Here is a 21,576-nt window from a genome sequence, read left to right as displayed (position 1 = left end):
AGTGTTTGTTTACTTTAGTGGGACTATTCAGTCAACTGCATCAGGAAATAGTTTGGACCCAACTAGATATGCCATCAGGAGATCTGTGACTCATTTGTACTTTTAAAATACAAAAGCTGCTGTAAACAGTGGCGAAGTAAACAGAGTCAAGGAGCCTGCAGGTGAGATGGCTAAACCCTTTTCCATCTCACTTTTTTCCTAATCTATATCCCCACCAGCTGCTAGCTGCCTTGTGGGAGGAAACCTGTCTGTCTGGTATTGTTTTACCTCTAGTAGACAAAACAGTTTTGGCATGAATGGCACGAGAGAAAGGTTAATCTCCCCTAGGACCATTGTTCCATATAATTCTCAACCTTCACCCGGCAACTGCTGTTAAACTTTTTTTTTTTTAAGTGGGAAATCCAATTACAGATCTTCTCATATCTCAATTAGTTAGAAAAACCACAATGTCAAAAGAACCAAACTCTGTTCTAACTCAAGGTGGGTTCACATCACAGAGAAGTTTCTGTTTTTCTGTGCATTTTACTGCCCCCCAGCTGTTCACAACAGCATGGCTTCTTTAGTATCTGATTCACATCTGTTGGGGGGGGTTGAGAGGCAGGGATGTCTTTATAGTATGCAAAGGTTTTCACACCTTGGCTAGAGATAAATTAGGAATGGCCTGAGGACTCTGATTGCTGGTTTGGGAAATAACACATCAAACAGTAGTATTTTATAACAAAGAACAGGATATATACGCATTTCGCATGTTGTCATGTGAACACAGCCTCAGTCACTCTATGATCAATCAGTGCTATTAGCTGAATCCATAAACCACTTCAAGTAGAAGTAAATGAGTTTCATTTTAAAAGAAAATAAATAAGCTGGCTTGTTTTATAGAATGAGCAGTATCCTTCTTTCACTACTAGGAAAATCAAAAGGACCTTTAAAGGGCAGATTTTGCACGCTCAGCAATTTAGTGTGTGGGTGTGGGTGGGTGTATATATGAAAGAGTCGGGTGGCACCTTAAAGACATACACCTGTATTATGGCATTATGGCATGTGTTTTAGTGGACCACATTCCTAACTGAATTGGATGTAAGTAAAATCAACTGACCATATAATGACCACCAGGCCACTTATACTGCTTTTCAGCCTTAATTTTTTCTTCTTCCTTTGTTTAGCATCCTACCTGAGGAAGCAGCCGCTTCATGAAGAGTCAGACCACTGGTCCATCTGGGTCAGGTGTAGTCAGTGCAGCACCTTTCAGTTATTGTTGCACTAGAATTCCTATCAGCTACGGTTGCCATATTTCAAACAGTGAAAAGTTGTTGAACGTTTTTTTTTTTTAGTTTTGCCCAAAGTTGTTGAGGGGTTTTGGACAAAATCACTTTAATAAATGCAAAAAAATGGCACTGCCAACATGAGCACCACCCAGACACTGCTGCTGACAGTGTCCAGGGAAATCCAGAAGCATGAGAACCTTATATCAGCCTCAGTCACATCAGGCAATCCCAAACAAACAATCCTGTGATCCTTTGCAGCGCTGGTTTCAGTTCAAACCACCAAAGCACAAGGAAACTTATGCTTTACAGCACATCCCACTCTGGGGTCTGCTGTAAGTGCAGATCCCAGCCAGCTTGCTGTAAGCACCAATCAGCCGAGTGGCATATACAGGCAGTCTGCCAGGGGTAGGCATTGCTTGCGCTAGAGAGTTCCTGACTAAGAGTACAGTCAATCCCAGCCACCTTGCCATAACCGCCGATCTACAGCCCTTACAGGAAGCCAGCTGGAATCAGTTTGTGCTTCTGAGCTGGTAAGTGCTAACAGGAAGTTAGCTAAGGCCACCCATTTGTTTTCTGGCAGCTAGTTCTCCACCTCCTCAAACCTGACATCACAAATTATGTCAGGTGTGGGACAGGTGGGTGTGCTTTGGGGAGAAATGGCACTGGAAACCCAATGGGGACATGTGCTGGGCCTAATTGGGTCCTTGGGCTGGAGGTTCCTCACCCCTGTCTCAGATGCTAGTGGGGAATTTATTTGCAACTATAAAGCTACTGTATTCCCAGGCAAAAGGCCAGATTTAACTAACAGGCACTGCTAGTGGAAGCCTGTGCAAGCACTTCTGCTAGCACCAGAGGACTCTTCCCCTCTCCCCCCCTTGTGTGCCCCCAAAATTGGCTCAGGGGGAGGGTTGGGAGGAGAGGAGAGATTGCTCCACCAGCGCAAGCATCTCTGGCTGCCAGATGGAACAATCAGAAGAGGGCAACACTGAATTCGTCCCAAAGTAAAGTTCAGAAATGAAACCTAAGCAAACAAATCATAGAATTGTAGAGTTGGAAGGGACCCTGAGGGTCATCTAGTCCAACCCCCTGCAGTGCAGGAATCTCAGCTAAAGCATCCATGACAGATGGCTAAAGGAGGCTGAAAAGATATGACAGGGTTTCAAACACTTACTGCAGTTGTAGAGTCGACTCAGCTTCCGGATATCATATTCACTGAAATCCATGCGCTGTCCAATCACATCAATGAAGGCTGGTATATTTGTTACTATTGTTGGTTCTGTTCCATTCCTGAAGGCATTTTTACTGTAGTGCATTACAGAGTTATAGTCATATGGGACATTAAGGAAGTCAGATCTTTTATCATCATATTTGTTGAAGTTTCCTTCCTTACCTGAAAGAAGCAGAAGAACTTACCACGATGACTTATACAGATCACAATCCAGCCAAAGGTAAGCCCTTTTCAGTCCCACTTGTTTAGGTTACAGATAAGCACACTCTTCAATATCTCTCCCATTGCAATGTAACAAATTTATAATTTATGTGCTTAGCCTGCTGTCCCATCGCTGCTTCTTTGAATTCCAAGTATATCATACAGAACCACAGAGTATTTATTTATTATAGTAGTACCCAATTTACAATGCTTTGCAAGCAGAAAGTAATGAGAGAGACTCGATGCAGCAGGCATACACAGAATTCCAAATAAGTCAAGCTTCTTGGTAAAAGGAGAGGGGTCAGATGTAAGGTACATGTACAAAGAAACAGAAGTTTCCTGTTTTAAAGAGAAAGGGGAGTTTCTAGCTGGAGCATGGTGAAATTGGAGGTGCAGCCTGGAAGTAGATCAAGATGCAATTGGGGGAAGATCACTGTAGAAGAGCCCTGTTTGCCTTCACTCATGCTCTGCTCACATATTGAGAAGTAAAGCAAATATTCTAAAGGTGCCACAAGTGTGTGTGCCGTCACCCAAAGGGAAACCTAAAGCTGGCAGTACTGCCCCTTGAACTTTTCCCTGCTTGGAGGAGCAGGGAGTATATAACAATGCATCAAATTTTAGACATTGCCATCCAAGTCAGAAAGATTTAATGAGATTCAAGTTGAATGACAAGCTGTACAGATGAAATCTATCACTGGTTTTAAATTAAAAGGAAGGTAAATTAGCTTACCCTCCTGGATTCTGTCTCGCATTATTGTGACATAATCATCTCGATCAGATCGTGACTGTTCATGCCAGAATCCCAGTGCATGAAGGAATTCATGCTCAATCGTCCCAATCTTGTCACAGTTGGCTCCTATGGAGAGTTCTTGCCTCCCTTTTCGGCGGTTTCCCACAGAGGACCAGCAACTGACAAAAAATGCAAGAGTGTTCAAAATCTGTGCTGTATACAATCTTGCCCTAGTCTAATTATCCATCAAAGGATTCACTCAGAGGAAACCCTTTTCACTTGGTCACACTAATTCTGCAAGGCAGAACTTGCAGAGACATTGCTTCTGTCCACATTCCCATGCTGGATTGGGTACTGTGCATACAAACCAAAGGAGATGCACACCTGTACTTAGAGAGTTTAGAGAGAGATCTGAAACACCTTCCATTTGCTCTACAAGGGGTGAATGGTGATGGCATAAATTTCCATTTGCATTGTAAGGCCTTAAGCAGTGTGCATGTCTTTGTTTATGACAATGTATCTAGTAAAGCTTTGGTGTGAAAAGCCTCTTATGAATTTTATATGGTTATATGGTTATATGGTTATAGAATTGGGGGTTTGGTCTAGATGTCATATTTAGGACACCTCAAGGCCTGTGGTTTTACATCTGTAAAATGTGATTCTATAGCAGAAGGAATGACTGAAATGGTCAAACCAGTTCCTTTATTAAGTGAATGGGGCTATCCAAGTCTGTTAAGTTATCTCTTTGCACAACTAAAGAGTTGGTCAAGTATAAGTGTGTTGCTGTAGAAATGACTAGCTAGTGATGTTCCTAGAGGGTAACTAGGAACCAGCCTTGGGTCTAGGAGAACCAGTCTTATCTCATAGTGAGCTAGACTTGGGAAGAGGCTTGACTTGCTCTCCGTGCTGAAAGCATCTAGAAACGGATGCAAAAGCAAAATATGCTGAGGTGCTAATGATGTGAGCCCATTTCATTTTATGCTTAGCTAGTGTATGTGTGTGAATAACACCACCACAAAGATATTCCAGTGACCTTCATTCAAAGGAAACCAAACCTGAAGTATGTGCTGGCACCCCTTACATCTTTCATAACTTGGAAAACGGGGTGTGTTTAACAATATTGTATGTCTTGAAACTTGAAATTGTATGTCTTGAAATCATTCAGTGATTTGCCAACTCCAGACAAGACGTCTTCAGTGCCTCCTCCTGAAACGAGCCCTTCTCTCTTTGCCACAGTCACTGCTGCCCATTCACTTTCCTTCTTCCTCTGGGCTTAATCTGCATGGCCATCTCTAGAGGAAGAAGGCAAAGTGGGGTCCTCTTGCTCCTATCTCTGGGCAGAAGAACAGGCCATGGCAGCAAAGAGAAGCAGACTTCAGGAGTTGAGAGTAGGGAAGCAACTAAAGATATGGCCCAAGCAGGTATCAGGGAATACTGACTTCTGACGTATAAGCCAGATTCACTGAGTTGTACCCAACCCATTAATTTCAGTGGGTCTACTCTGCATAAGAGTAGCATTAAAATCAACTCAGCATCTGCAGAATGCCTACAATACAGACAGAATGCCCTTTGAATTATGTGCAGAAAGGCTCTGGGATGGAACAGGATGTTGAAACATGGTCACTTTTAGGAGTGTTCCATATGACCAAGCAGTCATACAATAAGCACACATGGCAACCAACTTTGCATGTCTGCTGTACCGTATCTTCAGTTTTACTATGCAATTCAGAAATGTGAGTGGATCCAAAGCCCAGAATACACACAAATGAATTGCCATGAGGATCAACCACCATATAGATCAGTGAGCAAATAGGAATGCTGTTCTCCAGGCTTTGTTTCTCTCTCAGAGAGCCAAGGCAGACGGTTTAAATAGATCAGTATGGCTCCGGCAGTGTCCTCCAGCAAATACCAAACCATGGTTTTTAAAGACACAGGGAACATTACTCAATCCACCAGGCAAGCTGCTTCTCATAACTTGCTGGCTGTGTGGGCCATCCATTGTAGGAGGAATTTTAAGTAGCCTCCACCCAGCCACTTATTCTGTTTAGCCCTGACTATGCAAAACAAAGCAGACATGGATGAAAGGAGAACAACGACAGCTTTTTGGGGTTAAGGAACTGAATACACCTACTGACATTCTCTCAGTGACTTACAAATTTTAAAATAGAAAAATACAATTCAAATAACAAAACAATAGAAACAAAAAGATATTCAAAGTATTCATCTACCACTGATATAAAAGGGGAACTAAAAGATGAACACTGAGATGAGCTAAACATCACATCACATCAATTAATATTAACTCCTTGCTTATGAATTTTGTAAAATTACCGTATTTTTCGCCTAATAGGACGCACCGGCCCATAGGACGCACCTAGATTTGGGGGGGAAATAAAGGGGGAAAAATTCATCCCCCCCCCAGGCAAGGGGCTGGGGAAGCTCGAGCGTTGGCAGCTTTGGCATCGCTCTGGGAGCTTGCGGGGCTGGAGGAGAGGAAAGCGGAGCTTCCCCCTCCCCCAGCCCCCAGAACGGGACCCAGAGCCATGTGGAAGCTGCGTGCAGCTTTGGCATCACTCTGGGAGCTTGCGGGGCTGGAGGAGGGGAAAGCCCTCCGCCAGCCTTCTCCCGCTGTCCCCCGAGTTTGCGGGGCTGGCGACGGGGAGGAGCAGGCTTCTCCCCCCCCGCCAGCCTTCTAGCCAAGTCGGGGGACAGCGGGAAAGGCGCGCTGTGCCTCTCCCGCTGTCCCCCGAGTTTGCGGGGCTCGCGACGGGGAGGAACAGGCTTCTCCCCCCCGCCAGCCTTCTAGCCAAGTCGGGGGACAGCGGGAAAGGCGCGCTGCGCCTCTCCCGCTGTCCCCCGGGTTTGCGGGGCTGGCGACGGGGAGGAGCAGGCTTCTCCCCCCCCCGCCAGCCTTCTAGCCAAGTCGGGGGACAGTGCAAAAGGCGCGCTGCGCCTCTCCCGCTGTCCCCCGAGTTTGCGGGGCTGGCGACGGGGAGGAGCAGGCTTCTCCCCCCGCCAGCCTTCTAGCCAAGTCGGGGGACAGTGCGAAAGGCTGGCGACGGGGCTCTCCTGAAGCCTGGTGCGCACCGACGCCTCTCGCTCTCCAGGCTTCAGCGAAAGCCTGCATTCACCCCATAGGACACACACACATTTCCCCTTCATTTTTGGAGGGGAAAAAGTGCGTCCTATAGGGCGAAAAATACGGTAGCTCTTGACTTTATTTGAACTTCAAAACAATAGCCAAACGACCAGCCTCCATATCCTGCAATAACCTTTCAGAAAAACTTACAGGAAGTTCATGATCTTTTATCTCAGCTGATTCAGTTCTCAGAATCTGACAAACTCTGAACTTTGAACTCAAGGCCCAAACTGAAATATATGTTTTATTGCTTTTCACAGTTGAAAAAAATAATAATGTTTGAAGTTCAGCCAAATCTTAAACATTTTATCACCTTTGATTGGTCAAACAGGCCTTTAAGAAATGGGCATTGAAAACTGTGATTTTGCAAGGCAATGAGAGTGGAATCGGGTTTTCTTTAAAGTATTTCATGCAGCCATTCCTGCAGACTATAAATTGATATTGGTTGGGTAAATAACTTTTATCACCAGTTTATCACTGTTGCTAACAAGCCACCATAAAAAGCAAGAACATACAGCACTTCGTAGAAAACAGAATTCTCGATAAATATTATTTATAAATCTATAAAACAGTCTACTTTTGTTCAGCATTCTGAGCGATGACAAAGAACTTCTGGTTGAAAGGAAGACAAATTCCAAGAGCAGACAAGATGAATAAGCAGCCTCTCAAATGTTAGATATGATCCCAGCAGAAGAAAGAAACATACTGAGACTTAAGAGCTGCCCTGACTCAACACAGATTTCTTCACTGGTTCCCTACTTGTTTCCTGCTTGGCAGGGGGTTGGACTCGATGGCCCTTGTGGTCTATTCCAACTCTATGATTCTATGATTCTATGATTCTACTTTTATCCTTTAATGTAATCTGAGCCTAAGGTTTGCAGTATAAATCACAGACGACTCCAGGTGACCTGTTTATTGAGCATTCAACCTAATTTGCTTGCTTACGCAGAGGTTATACTATGACTGTCCTTAGTTGGGTATTCCTTCTGCTTTGCTTGCAGGGAGGTTATACAACAATGAGCATCGAAGCTGATTTGCTGTGCACTGCACACTTCCAGTTATTCATTTGTTCATCTCACTTTTAGTGCATTTTCCCATCACACAAACTAACTGTTGTTTTTTCTAACTAGGCTTGCTGCATAAATCCCCTTTAATTGGGCAAACCTAAATTTCCGCTATGCACTTGAATCCCTACCACAAAATATTGACAGTCTGGAGGCAACCATATAACTACTTTGAATGGGATGTACAAAATACTCTTATCAGCACAATGCCACAAAGAATGAACGTTTCACCAACGTTCAGGCTCATAAACCCAGAGTTGTGACTCAACCTGACAAACATCTCTATAGATAAGCAAAGTTTTAAAAACTTGGGTCAAATGCAGCACCTATAGGGTTTTGGAGAAAATAGGGTAAGTAAGGGTGGATTTGACTAGGCCAGAAAATCCTGGCATTATAATGGTTTCATGATGCTACTGCAAGTCAAAATGTTGGTTAAAATAATGATCAGAGTACAACTGTGTAACGAAAGTTCAGTGGTGGAACAACTGCTTTGCATGCAGAAGGTCGCAAGTACAATCCCTGGCATCTCCAGGGAAGGATGGGGGAAATCCCATTCTGAGTCCCTGGAAAACCACCAGCTGCCATTGTAGACAACGCTGAGCTAGACAAACCAAGCCGAGGCTAGTTGGTATAAGGCAGCTTCCTGGGTTCATCACATTTGTGACATGTGCTTTAATCACAAATCTTCCATACGATGGCGAAGAGGAATGTATGTCAAAGATAGAAAAATTGCTTGGTTTGTGTTAGCCATTAGGTGGCTGACTTAACTGAAGTATCCATATTAGATGCATCCTTATATCAGAGGGTTCTGAATTGAATACATGCTCATCCCACTTTGGAGGGCATGCATACCCCGTACCTTTCCCCTTCGGCCTGGGAGGGCTGAGCACCAGCTTCCTCACTTAAGCTCAAGCATGTCTTTACCAGTAATGGCTGGTGTCCACTGGGACTAGGCAGGGGAGAAGGAAGGGAGACCAACAGTAGGTGGAACCAGAGCCATTGAGAGGCAAAACCAACTAATGTTAGTTTTGCCCCCATCCTCCTCCTATCTGTTGAATTCTACAAGGGCAACACTGTAACTGAGGAAGCTGACAAGCCGTTCCATCCCCTGGCCTGATCTCTGTAAGAAGGTGGGTGAGGGCCGACTGAGAGGAGATTGGAGTTGGTGGGGCAGTGCCCCATTTGCCCTAATGAGCCAGCCTCCACTGACAGGCACAGATCTCGTATGTGAGACTGTACAGAGACTATGAAAAAGAAAGAAACATTACTTAAAAGGATGATTTCTCTTACCCACTCCCTTTGAAGACAGATATGTAATTTGCTTCGCCTTCCCAGGGTTTGAAATCAATACAGGATTTTAGGCGATACTGTTCAAATGCATTGAGGATCAGCCCCTTTGCATTCATATCTGGAAGAAAAAACAAAGAATTGGTTATCGCTCACCTAAAGGGATGCCCTTTCAGCTAACCCTCCACATAGCAACTGGAAACTCTGCTATTAGTACTAATGAGTATAAATTTGGTCGACTAATATAATTTAAATTGTTGGGAGAATTATTAAAGCCTTTTCAAGTATGCCTTTAGCATAGGAAAGTGGACTATGAATACCTATTTTAGAAGTAACCCAATTTGCTCTACAAATTTCTCTTTTGCTTCCTTGGACTGTTGATTTGCTACAAGCCTTCAAGTTAAGCAACTAGTTCTATTTTCCAAGCCATTATACTCTGAAATGTACTGGGATCCAGTAGAGCTGTTTTAACACTGAGTTTCTGTTCTTCCTGTAACTGGCTCCGGTCACCAATCTGGCTGCAGCATCTTATAAAGTGATAAGCAACCAGATCTTCACTGTTAATCCCAAATTGGCACTTTTGAGTTTGAGAGAAGGCGCAAAATAATGACATAATTACTTTATTACTACAGACAGCGTAAGTGGAGCTTGTTGTAAATTTGGAAGTTGGGCAATATTTCGCCTCTATTTCTTTGCATTGCTACCCTCACCCCAAATCTCTGAGCAGCTAAGACACTGCAATTTTCATCAAGGCTTGCTTTCTTTTAGAAGGAGGTCACTAGAAGCTTACTGGTGAGTCGTAATATTGGAGTGTAATATTTATACTCCTGTTTGCATACTGGCTGAGCTTAATGAGGCATAGCTTAAACATCCAAGCAGTCAACCCAAACCCACTGCTTGCGCATCAGACCTCTAGGGTCCTGGCCAGAACCCTAAGATGCTTACAGAGCCCAATTTCAACTCTTTATTAGAGGTACCTCAGGTTAAGAACTTAATTCGTTCTGGAGGTCCATTCTTAACCTGAAGCTGTTCTTAACCTGAAGTACCACTTTAGCTAATGGGGCCTCCTGCTGCCGCCATGCGATTTCTGTTCTCATCCTGAAGCAAAGTTCTTAACCTGAGGTACTATTTCTGGGTTAGCGGAGTCTGTAACCTGAAGCGTCTGTAACCCAAGGTGCCACTGTATGCATTGTCCTGTTGTTCTTGTTCCACGCTGTAAGAAAAGAGAATCTGGAGGAGTCATCTCTTCTGACAGCTCATAAAAATCTGATAGAAAACTCATAACTGCTTTGCTGACTCATGGCACATTGCTTATAATGAAAGATAGTGGTACCTTGGATTACAAACAATTCGGGTTACAGCTAACCCATAAGTAGTACCTCGGATACTTTACCTCAGGATGAAAACAGAAATTGAGCAGCAGCGGCAGCGGGAGGGCCCATTAGCTAAAGTGGTACCTCAGGTTAAGAACAGTTTCAGGTTAAAAACGGACCTCTGGAATGAATTAAGTTCATAACCAGAGGTACAACTGTATAGCATATCTGTCCAAGGTTTGACTAAACCAGATGTATCCTTTACAACTTTTTGGAATTCCTGGCTAGCGCTGTTACCTTCCACATACAGACCTAGCTGGTTTTATTTACAAGTTGAGCTTGCATTTTTATCAAATGCTGAAGTTTATTTTTTTCCATATTTCTGTACTGAAAGGTGGGGTTTGTAATATACCTTTTTTAATTGTTGGTAAAAATAAAAGCTTAAGAAATTATATCCTATTTGTTCTTATGAAGTACGCCTTTTACCCCAAATCTTAGCAAATATACCACCAAAATTAATACTGAAGAAAAGAACAAATGTTCATACTGAAGGTTGCTTCTGCAACAAGTGATCTTAAGAAATTACGTAACTGCCGTACCTAGGCTGTCCTCAAGGACATATGGAATGGTGTGAGGCCATCGATATTCATTGCCAATAATGGAGTTACGTTCTGGTCTCTGAAAAGGAAGGCAAATACAAGAAATCCAGAGAAAGAAAGCACAAGAGTTGGCACTGTGACTCCTCTGAGTTCAGACTTTTGCTCTTTAGGCACCTGCAGTGTGGTGCATCCAGTTCCTCATTGTTCTTGCACACTGGGATTGGATAATTGGGGCTGGTCTGTTGGAAGTGCCTCAGTGTCGTGGAGTTGCAGCTATATGCAAGACTGAATATTCTGTGCACCCCTGGGATTTCTTTACAAATGTAGACTCAAGACTCAAGCACTGGATGCAACATTTCAGAAAGTTGCGCACTCATGTGAAAACACACACACTACCTTCATGTTCCTTATAGCTATTACGAAAAGGTATTCAAATGTGTGCCTTCCGCATGGTGCAATTTCTGTTGTAGTAAAAACCACCTGATCTTACTTAAGTAGTCAAGGGCAAAGCTCACATGGTTTCCCACTGGCAATCCTTGAAATACTGTATTAGTCATAAGCATAAAATCAGTTTTTTTAGATGCTTGATTGTGACATCCCAGAGGTCTTTTCGAAGGCCCTTAACCTCACATCCCACACGTCATCGCTTGATATCCCAAATTAAAGGGGGTTTCATTGCTCTAGTTTTTCTCTGGGACTAGATTCACCCTACAAAGAGTCAACAGCTGCTGCCACATGCTAAGTTGTCAGAGCAGTAGGGCTATTAAGTATTACAAAGGAGGTGTAAGATTTAACTGGGGCACCAAGTCATGGCCATCTTCTAGTATCCCTGCATCAAATTCCCCTGGAGGGTCGTCAGTACTTGCTGTTTACTTGGAAGAGTTCCAAAGTAATCACATGGAGTAAGAAACATTCTAAATTCTCTTGGACCAGATCATACCAGTTAGCTAATAAAAAACTTAGATTTATTAGCACAAAGAACACAGAATTCCAAACAATGAAAGAAAAAGATAGTATGTTTAAATCATAGCTCTTGCCCAAGTTGGTGGAATAGGCAGGCAGGTCTTATCTCGCATGCTGCACAGGATTCATTTTTAGAAGTAATAGCTGGAATTGGGGGAGAGGCTTTATCCACTTGTAGTTGCAACATAGACTCCAGGAAGCATTGCTAGCTAACTCCAGCCAGAGACAAAAGACCATTAAGAAAAGCAATGGGCGTTTGTTTATACAGCCTTCCCTGAAACACTGAGGCAGTGGTATGTCTGCCTGGGCAAAAATCAACAATGGAACCACAATTTAATCTGCTGCATCCTAACTTTCCATGACACTTAAGTACAGGGTTATAACTTTCTTTGGAATCTTCTGACCATACAAGCCTGTTAAATACAGTGGTCTAATCATTGAACTGAATTGAACTATCAGCATAAGATTGGATGAGATGTACAGGCTGTAAATCTCACACACACACACACACACACACACACACACACACTATAAGATATACTGTAAATCTCTCCCACCCACTGTGGTCTGCATAGGGTTAGCATTTTTGCTTTCAGTGTTGTACTGGCATCTATCTCAATGCGGGGGAAATTAAAATGCTAATAATGGTAACCTAATGGCTGAATTGATTATATTCTGTGTCGTGCTTCCACATTTTTACAGTACTGTTTCCTCTTTTATTATCTCAGACATTCTATATTAATTCCTCTCCAGACACTTCCAGTTATAGCTTCATAAAGAAAACATTTATAGCTAATAAACAGGGTTAATAGCTCCTCACTCTGATGGAGCTCCTGTAGCCTTAGGCATCACATGGAGGAGGAAGCTCCTGGTTCAACCTCAAGGTCCAACTTTCCCAGCCACTGGACTGAGGTGACCTTTATGCCCATCTCATCCTTCCTTTCAATTGCCTGGTGTAGTGCAATGCTAAAGGTGTAGCAGTCTCCATTGGCAAGGCACCAAAAATAATAAAGTGTGAGGAGTAGAAGGATGGGAAGCTTCAAAGGGGCTGCAGTGAAAGGTGGGCATTACAAAAACAGCCAGGAGCTTCTTCATCAGGAAGCTATGAAGCAAGGGAAGATCTCAGACTAGGGCAAAATCTTATCACCTTTTTACAATAGGGAAGCATGGGCTCCTCATCCCCAAGTTAGCAGTCATTTATACTGCTGCTTGTCATTTCAACTCACCTCATCAAGTTTGATATCACCCTCGAACAAGTTCAGTCCCAATGCTAAAAAAGAAACCCACAGCAGGTTAGTGCATTTTAATCCATGATCACACACACACACACACTATTATAAAAGACAATAATAATTAAAACATTAGGCTGGAAAAAAACCTTCATTGATATCAAAGATATCTTGATCTATTCCACTGTCTTCATTTCTTTCTGAAAAACAAAAAGAAAACAGAGATAGTTGTAATTATAGCCATTGTATTTTATCCATTACAACAAGCAGGCTGCAGTCCCTGACAGGGCATCCCAGCAGGGGCATAGCGGGGTGCAGAGGTCAACGGAACCCACCACGCCATCCCAGTCCTTGCCGCCGCCACCAGAACCTGCCACCGGAGCCAAGCGGGCTGCGCTGCACCACCTGCCCGCCTACGCAGAGGGGAGCCCAGCTGGCCAACACAGCCCTTGGGTCATCCCAGCCTCATAAAGCGGCTCAAGGCTGGCAGGGTGATGTGGGAAGGATGCAGCAGCTATGCGCCCTTTGATCCCAGCCTCACAAAGCAAGGGCGAGACTGGGATTGAAGGCCACATGGCTGTGGCATCCTGCCCACGCCACCCAGCCAGCCCTGCACTGCCGTACGAGGCTGGGATCCAATCTGAATGATTTGCCCTGTGAATTCAGATCTGATCCTAGCCTCACAAAAAGCAGCACAGGGCTGACAGGGCAGTGTGAGGAGCCAAATGTGCAACACCTCCTAAAACAATGTGCCTGGGGCTATTGCCCTGGTAGCCTCCCCCCCCCCCCTACTATGCCCCTGCATCCTAGAGGCCATACTTTTATGTGACTGTCCCTCTCCACAGGTGGAGAGAGAGGTCCTTCCACAGAGGGAGATCAGACCTTGTAAGCCTCTAGTATGAGGCTGCAGAAAGATGCATAGCCAGTGTTTTTTTCCAATAGAGCCCCAATGTCAAAAGGTCAAAAAGGAAGCATGCGGAAGTCATGCTAGGAGAGGTTTTGGATTTGCCAGATCCTAATTCTGTCTGTTCCCCCAACACAACACTGGAACCAGGGACAAACCACACCAGTCCTGGAACTGATGTAGCCCCTCCACGGTGATAAATGGAAGGGCAAAAGTTGTTCAGAAGGAAAGCTCCTGGAACTGGGGTGCAGGGAGGGCAGAGGAAGAAAAACAGACCCCACCTTCCATCTGGTCAGTGCACACCTTTGGTTCTCCCCACCTCTGTATTGTTCTAGAAGCATAACTATTCAGAGGCAAGTTCCACTCAACTCAATGGTACTTAATTTCCAAGTAAATACGTTTAGGATTAGAATGTCAATCTGCTAACCATAATTCTAAATCAGCTTTTGAGTCTGCTGTGTTCATGAGCAGCTGCTTTTGTTGCCCCTATTTTGTCACAATTAGTAAGATACAAAATAGAACTCACCCTGTAGTTCTTGAACAGGCTAGAATAAAAGAAAGGAGGAAACAGTCAGATGTGCAATCTGTTCTTTGCAGATTACAGGTGATACCTAATGGCAAGTGCAGCCATTCTATCAGCCAAATTCATCTGGCAAGTTTTGCATCAAAAGTTTAAAGTCAGATTCAATGCAATATTATACACCTATGATTTTCTGTGCATATATGAAAACATGTTCTACCTGAGACATGGGACTAAACCCCGTTTCTTGCTATATTTTAAAAATCTTGGTTAACTGTTGCTTTCTCTTGTTAATATATTTATATACTGTGGTGATAATATTCCTGCTGGTGTGCTTAGCAATTGCACGGAGCTGGGATTAAATTCCCTAATACTCATTCTATCACAGAACAGTTAAAGAGAATTTCTTTTTCCATAATCCTACACTTTCACAACTGGAAAGGAAGAGGAACTAGTGTTGTACCAAACAAGAGAATGGTGTGCCTATGGAGGTGCAAAAAAGGACACAGCATCATTTCCCAGGCCTCAGCTCAAGAAAATCACTGGAGCTTGGATTAGGTTTTTAAACAAAATTAATTATTGGTCAGTAGGATACTGGGATATTACACATAACCTAGCATATATGAAAATACTGGATCATTAAAATATATTCATTACCCACACTTCATAATAAGGATATTAAAATAGCTGGTGTGCCGTTTGTCTATTGTGTTGTTCTATAGATACAACACTGTGGTTTATACTAGCCTCTTGTACCATACAGTTTAGCTAGTTTGTTATATTAGAACACATATGTAGTAACGGTTCCACTCGTCCACCCTATTCCCCCCTCCCTGACTCTGCTCTCCGGCCAATTCAGGTTCCTGGAATAGGTTGGCGAGGGAAGCTACTTTTCAAACACAGACTGAAATCACACCGGTAAGGCTGCCACCACTCCCTTTAGTTCAGGGAATTCCAGAGACACCACCCAGGGAGGAGAGTGTGTCCAATTACCCTGGCAATCCCCACTCCTTACAAGCTGCATCCACAAGCTTGCAGGCAGAAGTTCACTCGGTATAGCGTGACTAAGCAGAAGGCTTGGATTTAGCTGTTCCCCGGAAAAGGCACCAACACACTAACCGGTTCTAAATTAAAAGTTTTTATTTTAAAAAGAAAACTGAAAACTTGTGGTAAAACCACAGGCACTTCTTAAGAGTCTTACAAACATGAAAACAATAACATTGTACAGTATGACTAGCTCGTACATACTCACAAAGAGACCACAGTTAGAATAGTCAAGAGTCCTTTCAAGATGTTGTATAATGAAGCTGGTAGAGGATTTCCATTTCAAAAGGACGAAACGGCTGTTAACGATGGAGCTTACAGCCGGGCATCTTTGCGGATTGCAGAGCAATGGCATCTAGCATTTTGCAATGGCAGAGAGCAACTAACAAGACATCCCTGGATCTTTTATCCACAATTCTGACTTTGCGTCGTAACTTTTGGCCAATCAAGAGTCTTAATTTGATCAGCTCATTCTTTTGCAGCTGGGTCAATTTAGGCTTGAACCCTTAATCAAAGAATCTTCCTCCCACCTGTGGAAATTAACCAGATCCCCAATTCTCAGCAGTTTGAAAACAAACAACCTCCGGGAAGGAGGAAGAGATTCACACCCACAACCCAGGTGCCAAACCTTCCATTAATCAAGGACCCCTTTCCTCCCATAAACCTCTCATGGCAAGGAGCCAGAAAGTCTGGGTTTTAAAGATACACAACTCACTTTCCCAGGGTCCTTGCGGCTGACAAAATACCCACAAGGCCACACTCGTCTTCTTGACCAAGGAATGATTTTTCTAACAATGGCAACTTCACTACACGCTCCCCCCTAGAGAGAATATAGGGTTAAGTCCCTCTATTCTCTCAAAACTATTTTTACAATGAGGTAGATTTTCTTGGACCAGGGGTTTTTTCAACAGCTTTTTTTAAATCACACACACTAATAGCACCCCCCCCAATCCACTATTTACACAGTTTCAGGATAATTTCTCAGCAGAAGATGTTGACAGAATACACATTCATGTTTCATGGAACAGATTGGTACATCCTAGAAAGGGTGTCAGCAACCACATTTTCTTTTCCAGCAATGTGAGTGACCTTAAACTGGAAATCTTGCAAGGCCATACTCCATCTGGCCAATTTCTGGTTAGAACTTTTTACTCTTTCCAACCAACACAGTGGAGAGTGATCAGTCTGGACCTCAAAGAAAGTACCCCACAGATAGGGACGCAGTTTAGTTAGAGCCCAGACTAAAGCATAACACTCCTTTTCAATGGTAGAATAATTTTGTTCCCTGGTTATCAATTTCTTACTCAGATAAACCACGGGACGCCAATTTTTCTCTTGATCTTCTTGTAACAAAACGGCACCCAATCCAGTTTGACTGGCGTCCGTCTGTACTTTAAACGGCCGACTCTGATCTGGGGCCAACATGACTTGATTGCTCACCAGTGCATGTTTCAACAAATCAAAAGCTCTTTGGCACTCTTCATTCCACTCTATCTTAACTGGCAAGGATTTCTTGCAAAGGTTGGTGAGAGGAGCTGCCAGGGTTGAAAAGTGGTTGATGAACCGCCTGTAATAATTTACCAACCCTATGAAGGACTGCACGTCTTTTTTCACCACAGGGCGAGGCCACTCTTGAATACATTGTATCTTAGCCTCCAGAGTTTTAATGCTTCCAGACCCAACTCTAAATCCCAAATACACCACTTCTCCTTGAGCAAACTGGCATTTAGACACTTTTACAGTCAAGTTTGCTTCTTGCAACCGGGCCAAAACTCTCTGCAGGTGTTTAAGGTGTTCTGGCCATGATTCGGAAAAAACAGCTAGATCATCCAAATAAGCACAACAGAACTCACTCATGTCATGAATCAAGGAGTTAATCAACCTTTGGAAAGCTGCAGGAGCATTTCGCAATCCAAATGGTAGCACTTTAAACTGGTACAAGCCTACATGAGTGGTAAAGGCAGACTTTTCAGAAGCTTCAGGGGACAAAGGGATTTGCCAATACCCTTTGGTCAAATCCATAACAGTAATAAATTTCGCACATCCCAGCTTCTCTATCAGCGTGTCAATCCTAGGCAGAGGGAACACATCAGGGACAGTAATCATGTTTATCTTTCTGTAATCAACACAGAAGCGAATGGAGCCATCAGGTTTTGGAACCAGCACTATAGGGGAGGCCCAAGCACTCTTACTAGGCTCTATGACCCCCAGTTCCAACATTTCTTTCACTTCGGCTTCAATGTTCTGTGCAATAGCTTCACCAACTCGGTAAGGACGTGAGGCAATAGGGGGGGAGTCCCCCGTAACAAAATGATGCTGAGCCAGGTGAGTCCTACCCGGCTTTGTACTGAAGGTGTTACTGTAAGGTAGCAGTGCCTCATAAAGCTCTTTAGTCTGAGTTTCACTTAAAGTCGGCAACTGCAACACATCAGAAACTGCTCCAGCCTGTTTATACTCAGTTAAAAGATCAACAGGCGAGGAGGGCACCTCCTCCTGACTCTGTGAAATGGCCAGCACAGAGATCTTTTGTTCTGCATACCTCTTTAAAGAATTTGCATGATACTCCCGAGCAGTGGGGTGCAATTCCTTGCAGCTCACCAGATAACGCACAGAGCTCAGTTTTGCTTCTACAACACCCGGACCTTGCCATTTCACATCCAATTTGTGAGGACGGGACGGACGCAAAATCCACACCTGGTCTCCCACCTCGAACTGTTTGCACACCGCTCTGGTATCATGTACCTTCTTTTGATCTAATCGGGCATTCTCTAAATTCTCTTTGGCCAATTTCCATACATCTGCTAAGGTTCCTTTAAGTTGGGCAAAATATTCACTGACGGAAGGTAACTTTATCTCCTCCTCAGACCCTTCCCACTCCTTGCGCAGCATTGAGAGAGGGGTATTCAGAAACCTTCCAAAAATTAACTGATTTGGTGCAAAGCCCAAACTTCTTTGATGGGAGTCGTTATAAGCAGCCACCACCAAAGGCAAATCCTGATCCCAACTGGAACCGTGAGCCAAAGCATATTTACGTAACATCTGGACTAAGGTCTTTTGCACTCTCTCCACCAACCCATTTCCTTGATGCTGATAAGCAATAGAGGTATGGTGGCGCACCTCAGACATTCGCAAAACCTCCTGAGTTACCTTAGCCATGAAATTAGTTCCCAAGTCGCTCACCAAAACTTTAGGAATTCCTAAAGAGCAAAAGGCAGAGAGTAAAGCTTTCACCAGGTTGTTAGCAGAAGTGTTAGCTAAACTCGTCCCCCAGACATAACGAGAGGCATAATCAATGATTATACACAAATATTGCTTTCCTGAGCGGGTTTTTGGTAAAGGTCCCACTAAATCAATACCCCACTTCTCCAGAACATTTGCTTCCAAGGGGACACTCTGTAACTCACTGGGGAGATTATCACAATCATGCCCCACCTTTTGACATACTACACAAGAGCGTACGTATGCTTTAGTTGTTTGATATACATCAGGCCAGTAGAAATATCGAGTCAGTTTTTCTACAGTTTTTTGTAGTCCCATATGGCCAGCTAAGCCATCCTCATGTGCCAAACTGAGAACAGTTGACCGCTTCTTTGCTGGAACCACTAGTTGTAAAACAAAGTCTTTGTCCTTCACCTTTTTTGGAATGAACTGCCGATACAAAAGGCCTTTTTTATACACAAATTGGGCCCGTTTCTCTCCCCGCAGGGGGGCCCCAACCGCCTCCCTGCAAACCTGCAAGGAGGGGTCTGCTTGTTGTTCCGCAGCAAACTCACCCAAATCCCCCAGTTCACCAGGGGCATCAAAGTTCTTTGTGTGTTCCATATCCAGGATTGGTAACTCTCCCTCCTCTCCGGGTTTTCCATCCAACCCTGTCTCAGGCTCAACAAAGTCTGTCCCTGCCTGAATTAAGGTGGGGGCAGGTGCTACAGTTACCGGATTCACCTTGGTTTGTTGTTGTAGGTAAACTTGAAACCCAAGGTCGTTTCCAACCAAGACTGGGCTTTTGCAAACTTGTGGGTCGTGAACAATCACCAAATGGTCCCCACTATAGCCTTTGTATTTAAGGGGGACTATTGCTGTTGGCTGATAAATCTCCTCCACCCCATATGGACTAATTTTCAGAGGCTTTGTCTGCATTTGACTAGGCAGGACCAGATCTCTAGATACACTTGTAATGTCTGAGCCAGAGTCCCGATACGATTCCACAACAGTTTTATTGACTTCAATAGGGGCAGAAAACTCCAACTTTGCCCAGTTCACATGGGGGGTTTTGAATTTACTCCCCGCACTCACCGGACCCACATTAACAGCAGTTATTGGGACAGCAGGTGTTTCCGCTTTAGGCGTTGCCCCACCCTCCTTCAAAGCCAAACTCTGCTCCACTCCGGATTTTAATTGCTCCTCCTCCCAATCTTCCTCCGGCCGCTGGATCATTCGCACGGCGGGAGTGGATGTGAGGATGGGGGGCTTTTTATCCCCCAACTGGGGACAAGCGGCTTTCACGTGTCCCGGCTTTTTGCACAAGAAACACAGTCCAGATGCCGGGGACAACCTCGGACGCTCTCCCCCTGTTGCAGCAGAGTTTTTAGCAGGGGTTGGAATACCTGGGCTAGGTTCTTTGATGGGGGGGGCAGATCTTCCAGACCCAATCATAGGTCTATTAGCACTGTTCCCCCCTTTAGCAGCCCAATGGGGACGATTAATCCTAAAGGACTCAGCAAAGGAGGTAGCTTCCTCCAAAGTTCGCGGCTTTTGGTCTGCAACCAAGCTAGCAATATCAGGGGACAGGGACCTCATCAACTGCTCAATTAGCAGGAGCTGCTTGATATCCTTCGCGTCCTGAGCCCCCTCGGCTGCAAGCCACAGTTCAAAATTCTGAGCCATCTTTGCAGAGAAAACGGCTATGTTATCAGTGAGCCCACCTTTCTCCACCTTCCGAAAAGCTTTTCTGTATTGCTCAGGGTGTAATCCAAGCCGTCGCATAACTAGTCTTTTAAATTTCTCATAGTCATTTTGGTCATCTTGGGGAAGAGTTCCCATTAGTTCGGACAAATCCCCACAAACCAGGGAACGCAAAACCATCATGTACAGTTCTGGTGCAACCCCCATGTCCTTGCAAGTTTTCTCAAAAAGATTTAGGTAACACAGTACATCAGTGGGAGGTTGGTATTTCTGAAACACCCTCCAATTTAAGTTATTTAAAGTCAGTCCTGGAGGGGACGGTTGTTGCTGGTTTCCCCCCTGCACAGGGACCGGTTCATACCTTAGAACTCTGCTAGGCGGCAACCACCCATCCGGGCGTCGCGGTTCCGCTGCTGTTGCATATTCACGCTGAGGTCTCTGGTAGAACTCCTCCTCCTCGACCACATACCGACGCACCGGCACATGAAGCGGTTGAGCATTGACGGGCGAGTAGGTCTTTCCCGGGCTAAACGAAGGCTGTCCCACCTTCCTGCGTACATCCGGCGCATATGCCCCTCGGCTGTAGCCTCTCTCCGTCACCTCTTGCTGCTGTTGCTGCAAACTTTGAGAATCATACGCCATCCGGTCGTATCTTGGTGCTAGACGAATAGCCCCACCGACTTTTGGACACTTCTCTCTGGAACGGAATCCACCGTCCACTGGATCACGAATCCATTCCACATCAAGTCCCTCTGAGAAATCCATCTCCCTGGACTCTGTGTAAACAGGAAAATTTTCCCTAGGACGTGCAGAAGCTGTCTCTCCTTGCACCTCCTCACGAGGAGTTTGGGTTTGGCACTCCAGCGCAGCCCTCCCTCCTTCCACACGACAGGTCTTTTGCTGACCCCTCCGAATCGTCTCTGGGATGCTGGAATCCACCAGCTCCTCCTGGGACCCATCGGAATACCACGACGCGGACTTTTCACTAGGACTTGGAGTCCTGATGGGGTTGGTTTCCACCGGCAGGGTACTGGCTCCTCCTACTACCCCCCATTCATCAATAGTTTTCATGGATTGTTGTCCAGTTGCTAAAGAGTCCTCCATCCTAACTATCTCTATCCAAAATAATAAACCGTTTGTAAGCCACAAAAGATACGTGCCAAACTATTTTTAAAACGTTACAGTGCT

The 21,576-nt window shown here is 44.5% G+C and overlaps 1 protein-coding gene across 2 annotated transcripts in view; it reads right to left on the bottom strand.

Annotated features, from left to right (window-relative positions):
• MEP1B (meprin A subunit beta) overlaps positions 1–21,576 on the bottom strand; it is a 35,276-nt gene that overhangs the window by 11,607 nt on the left and 2,093 nt on the right. For both annotated transcript variants that reach the window (XM_082234815.1, XM_082234814.1), the window contains exons 2-8: positions 14,449–14,467; positions 13,168–13,218; positions 13,016–13,059; positions 10,827–10,905; positions 8,918–9,035; positions 3,425–3,603; positions 2,437–2,655 (exon numbers count right to left, since the gene is read on the bottom strand). In XM_082234815.1, coding sequence (XP_082090941.1) covers positions 2,437–2,655; positions 3,425–3,603; positions 8,918–9,035; positions 10,827–10,905; positions 13,016–13,059; positions 13,168–13,218; positions 14,449–14,467 — 709 coding nt within the window. The remainder of the gene's footprint in view (positions 1–2,436; positions 2,656–3,424; positions 3,604–8,917; positions 9,036–10,826; positions 10,906–13,015; positions 13,060–13,167; positions 13,219–14,448; positions 14,468–21,576) is intronic.

This window comes from Podarcis vaucheri, assembly GCF_965113315.1.
Source record: "Podarcis vaucheri genome assembly, chromosome: 8".
NCBI lineage: Eukaryota > Metazoa > Chordata > Lepidosauria > Squamata > Lacertidae > Podarcis > Podarcis vaucheri.
The sequence above is the reverse complement of the archived record's forward strand: the minus strand, read 5'-3'. Positions and strand labels throughout refer to the sequence as shown.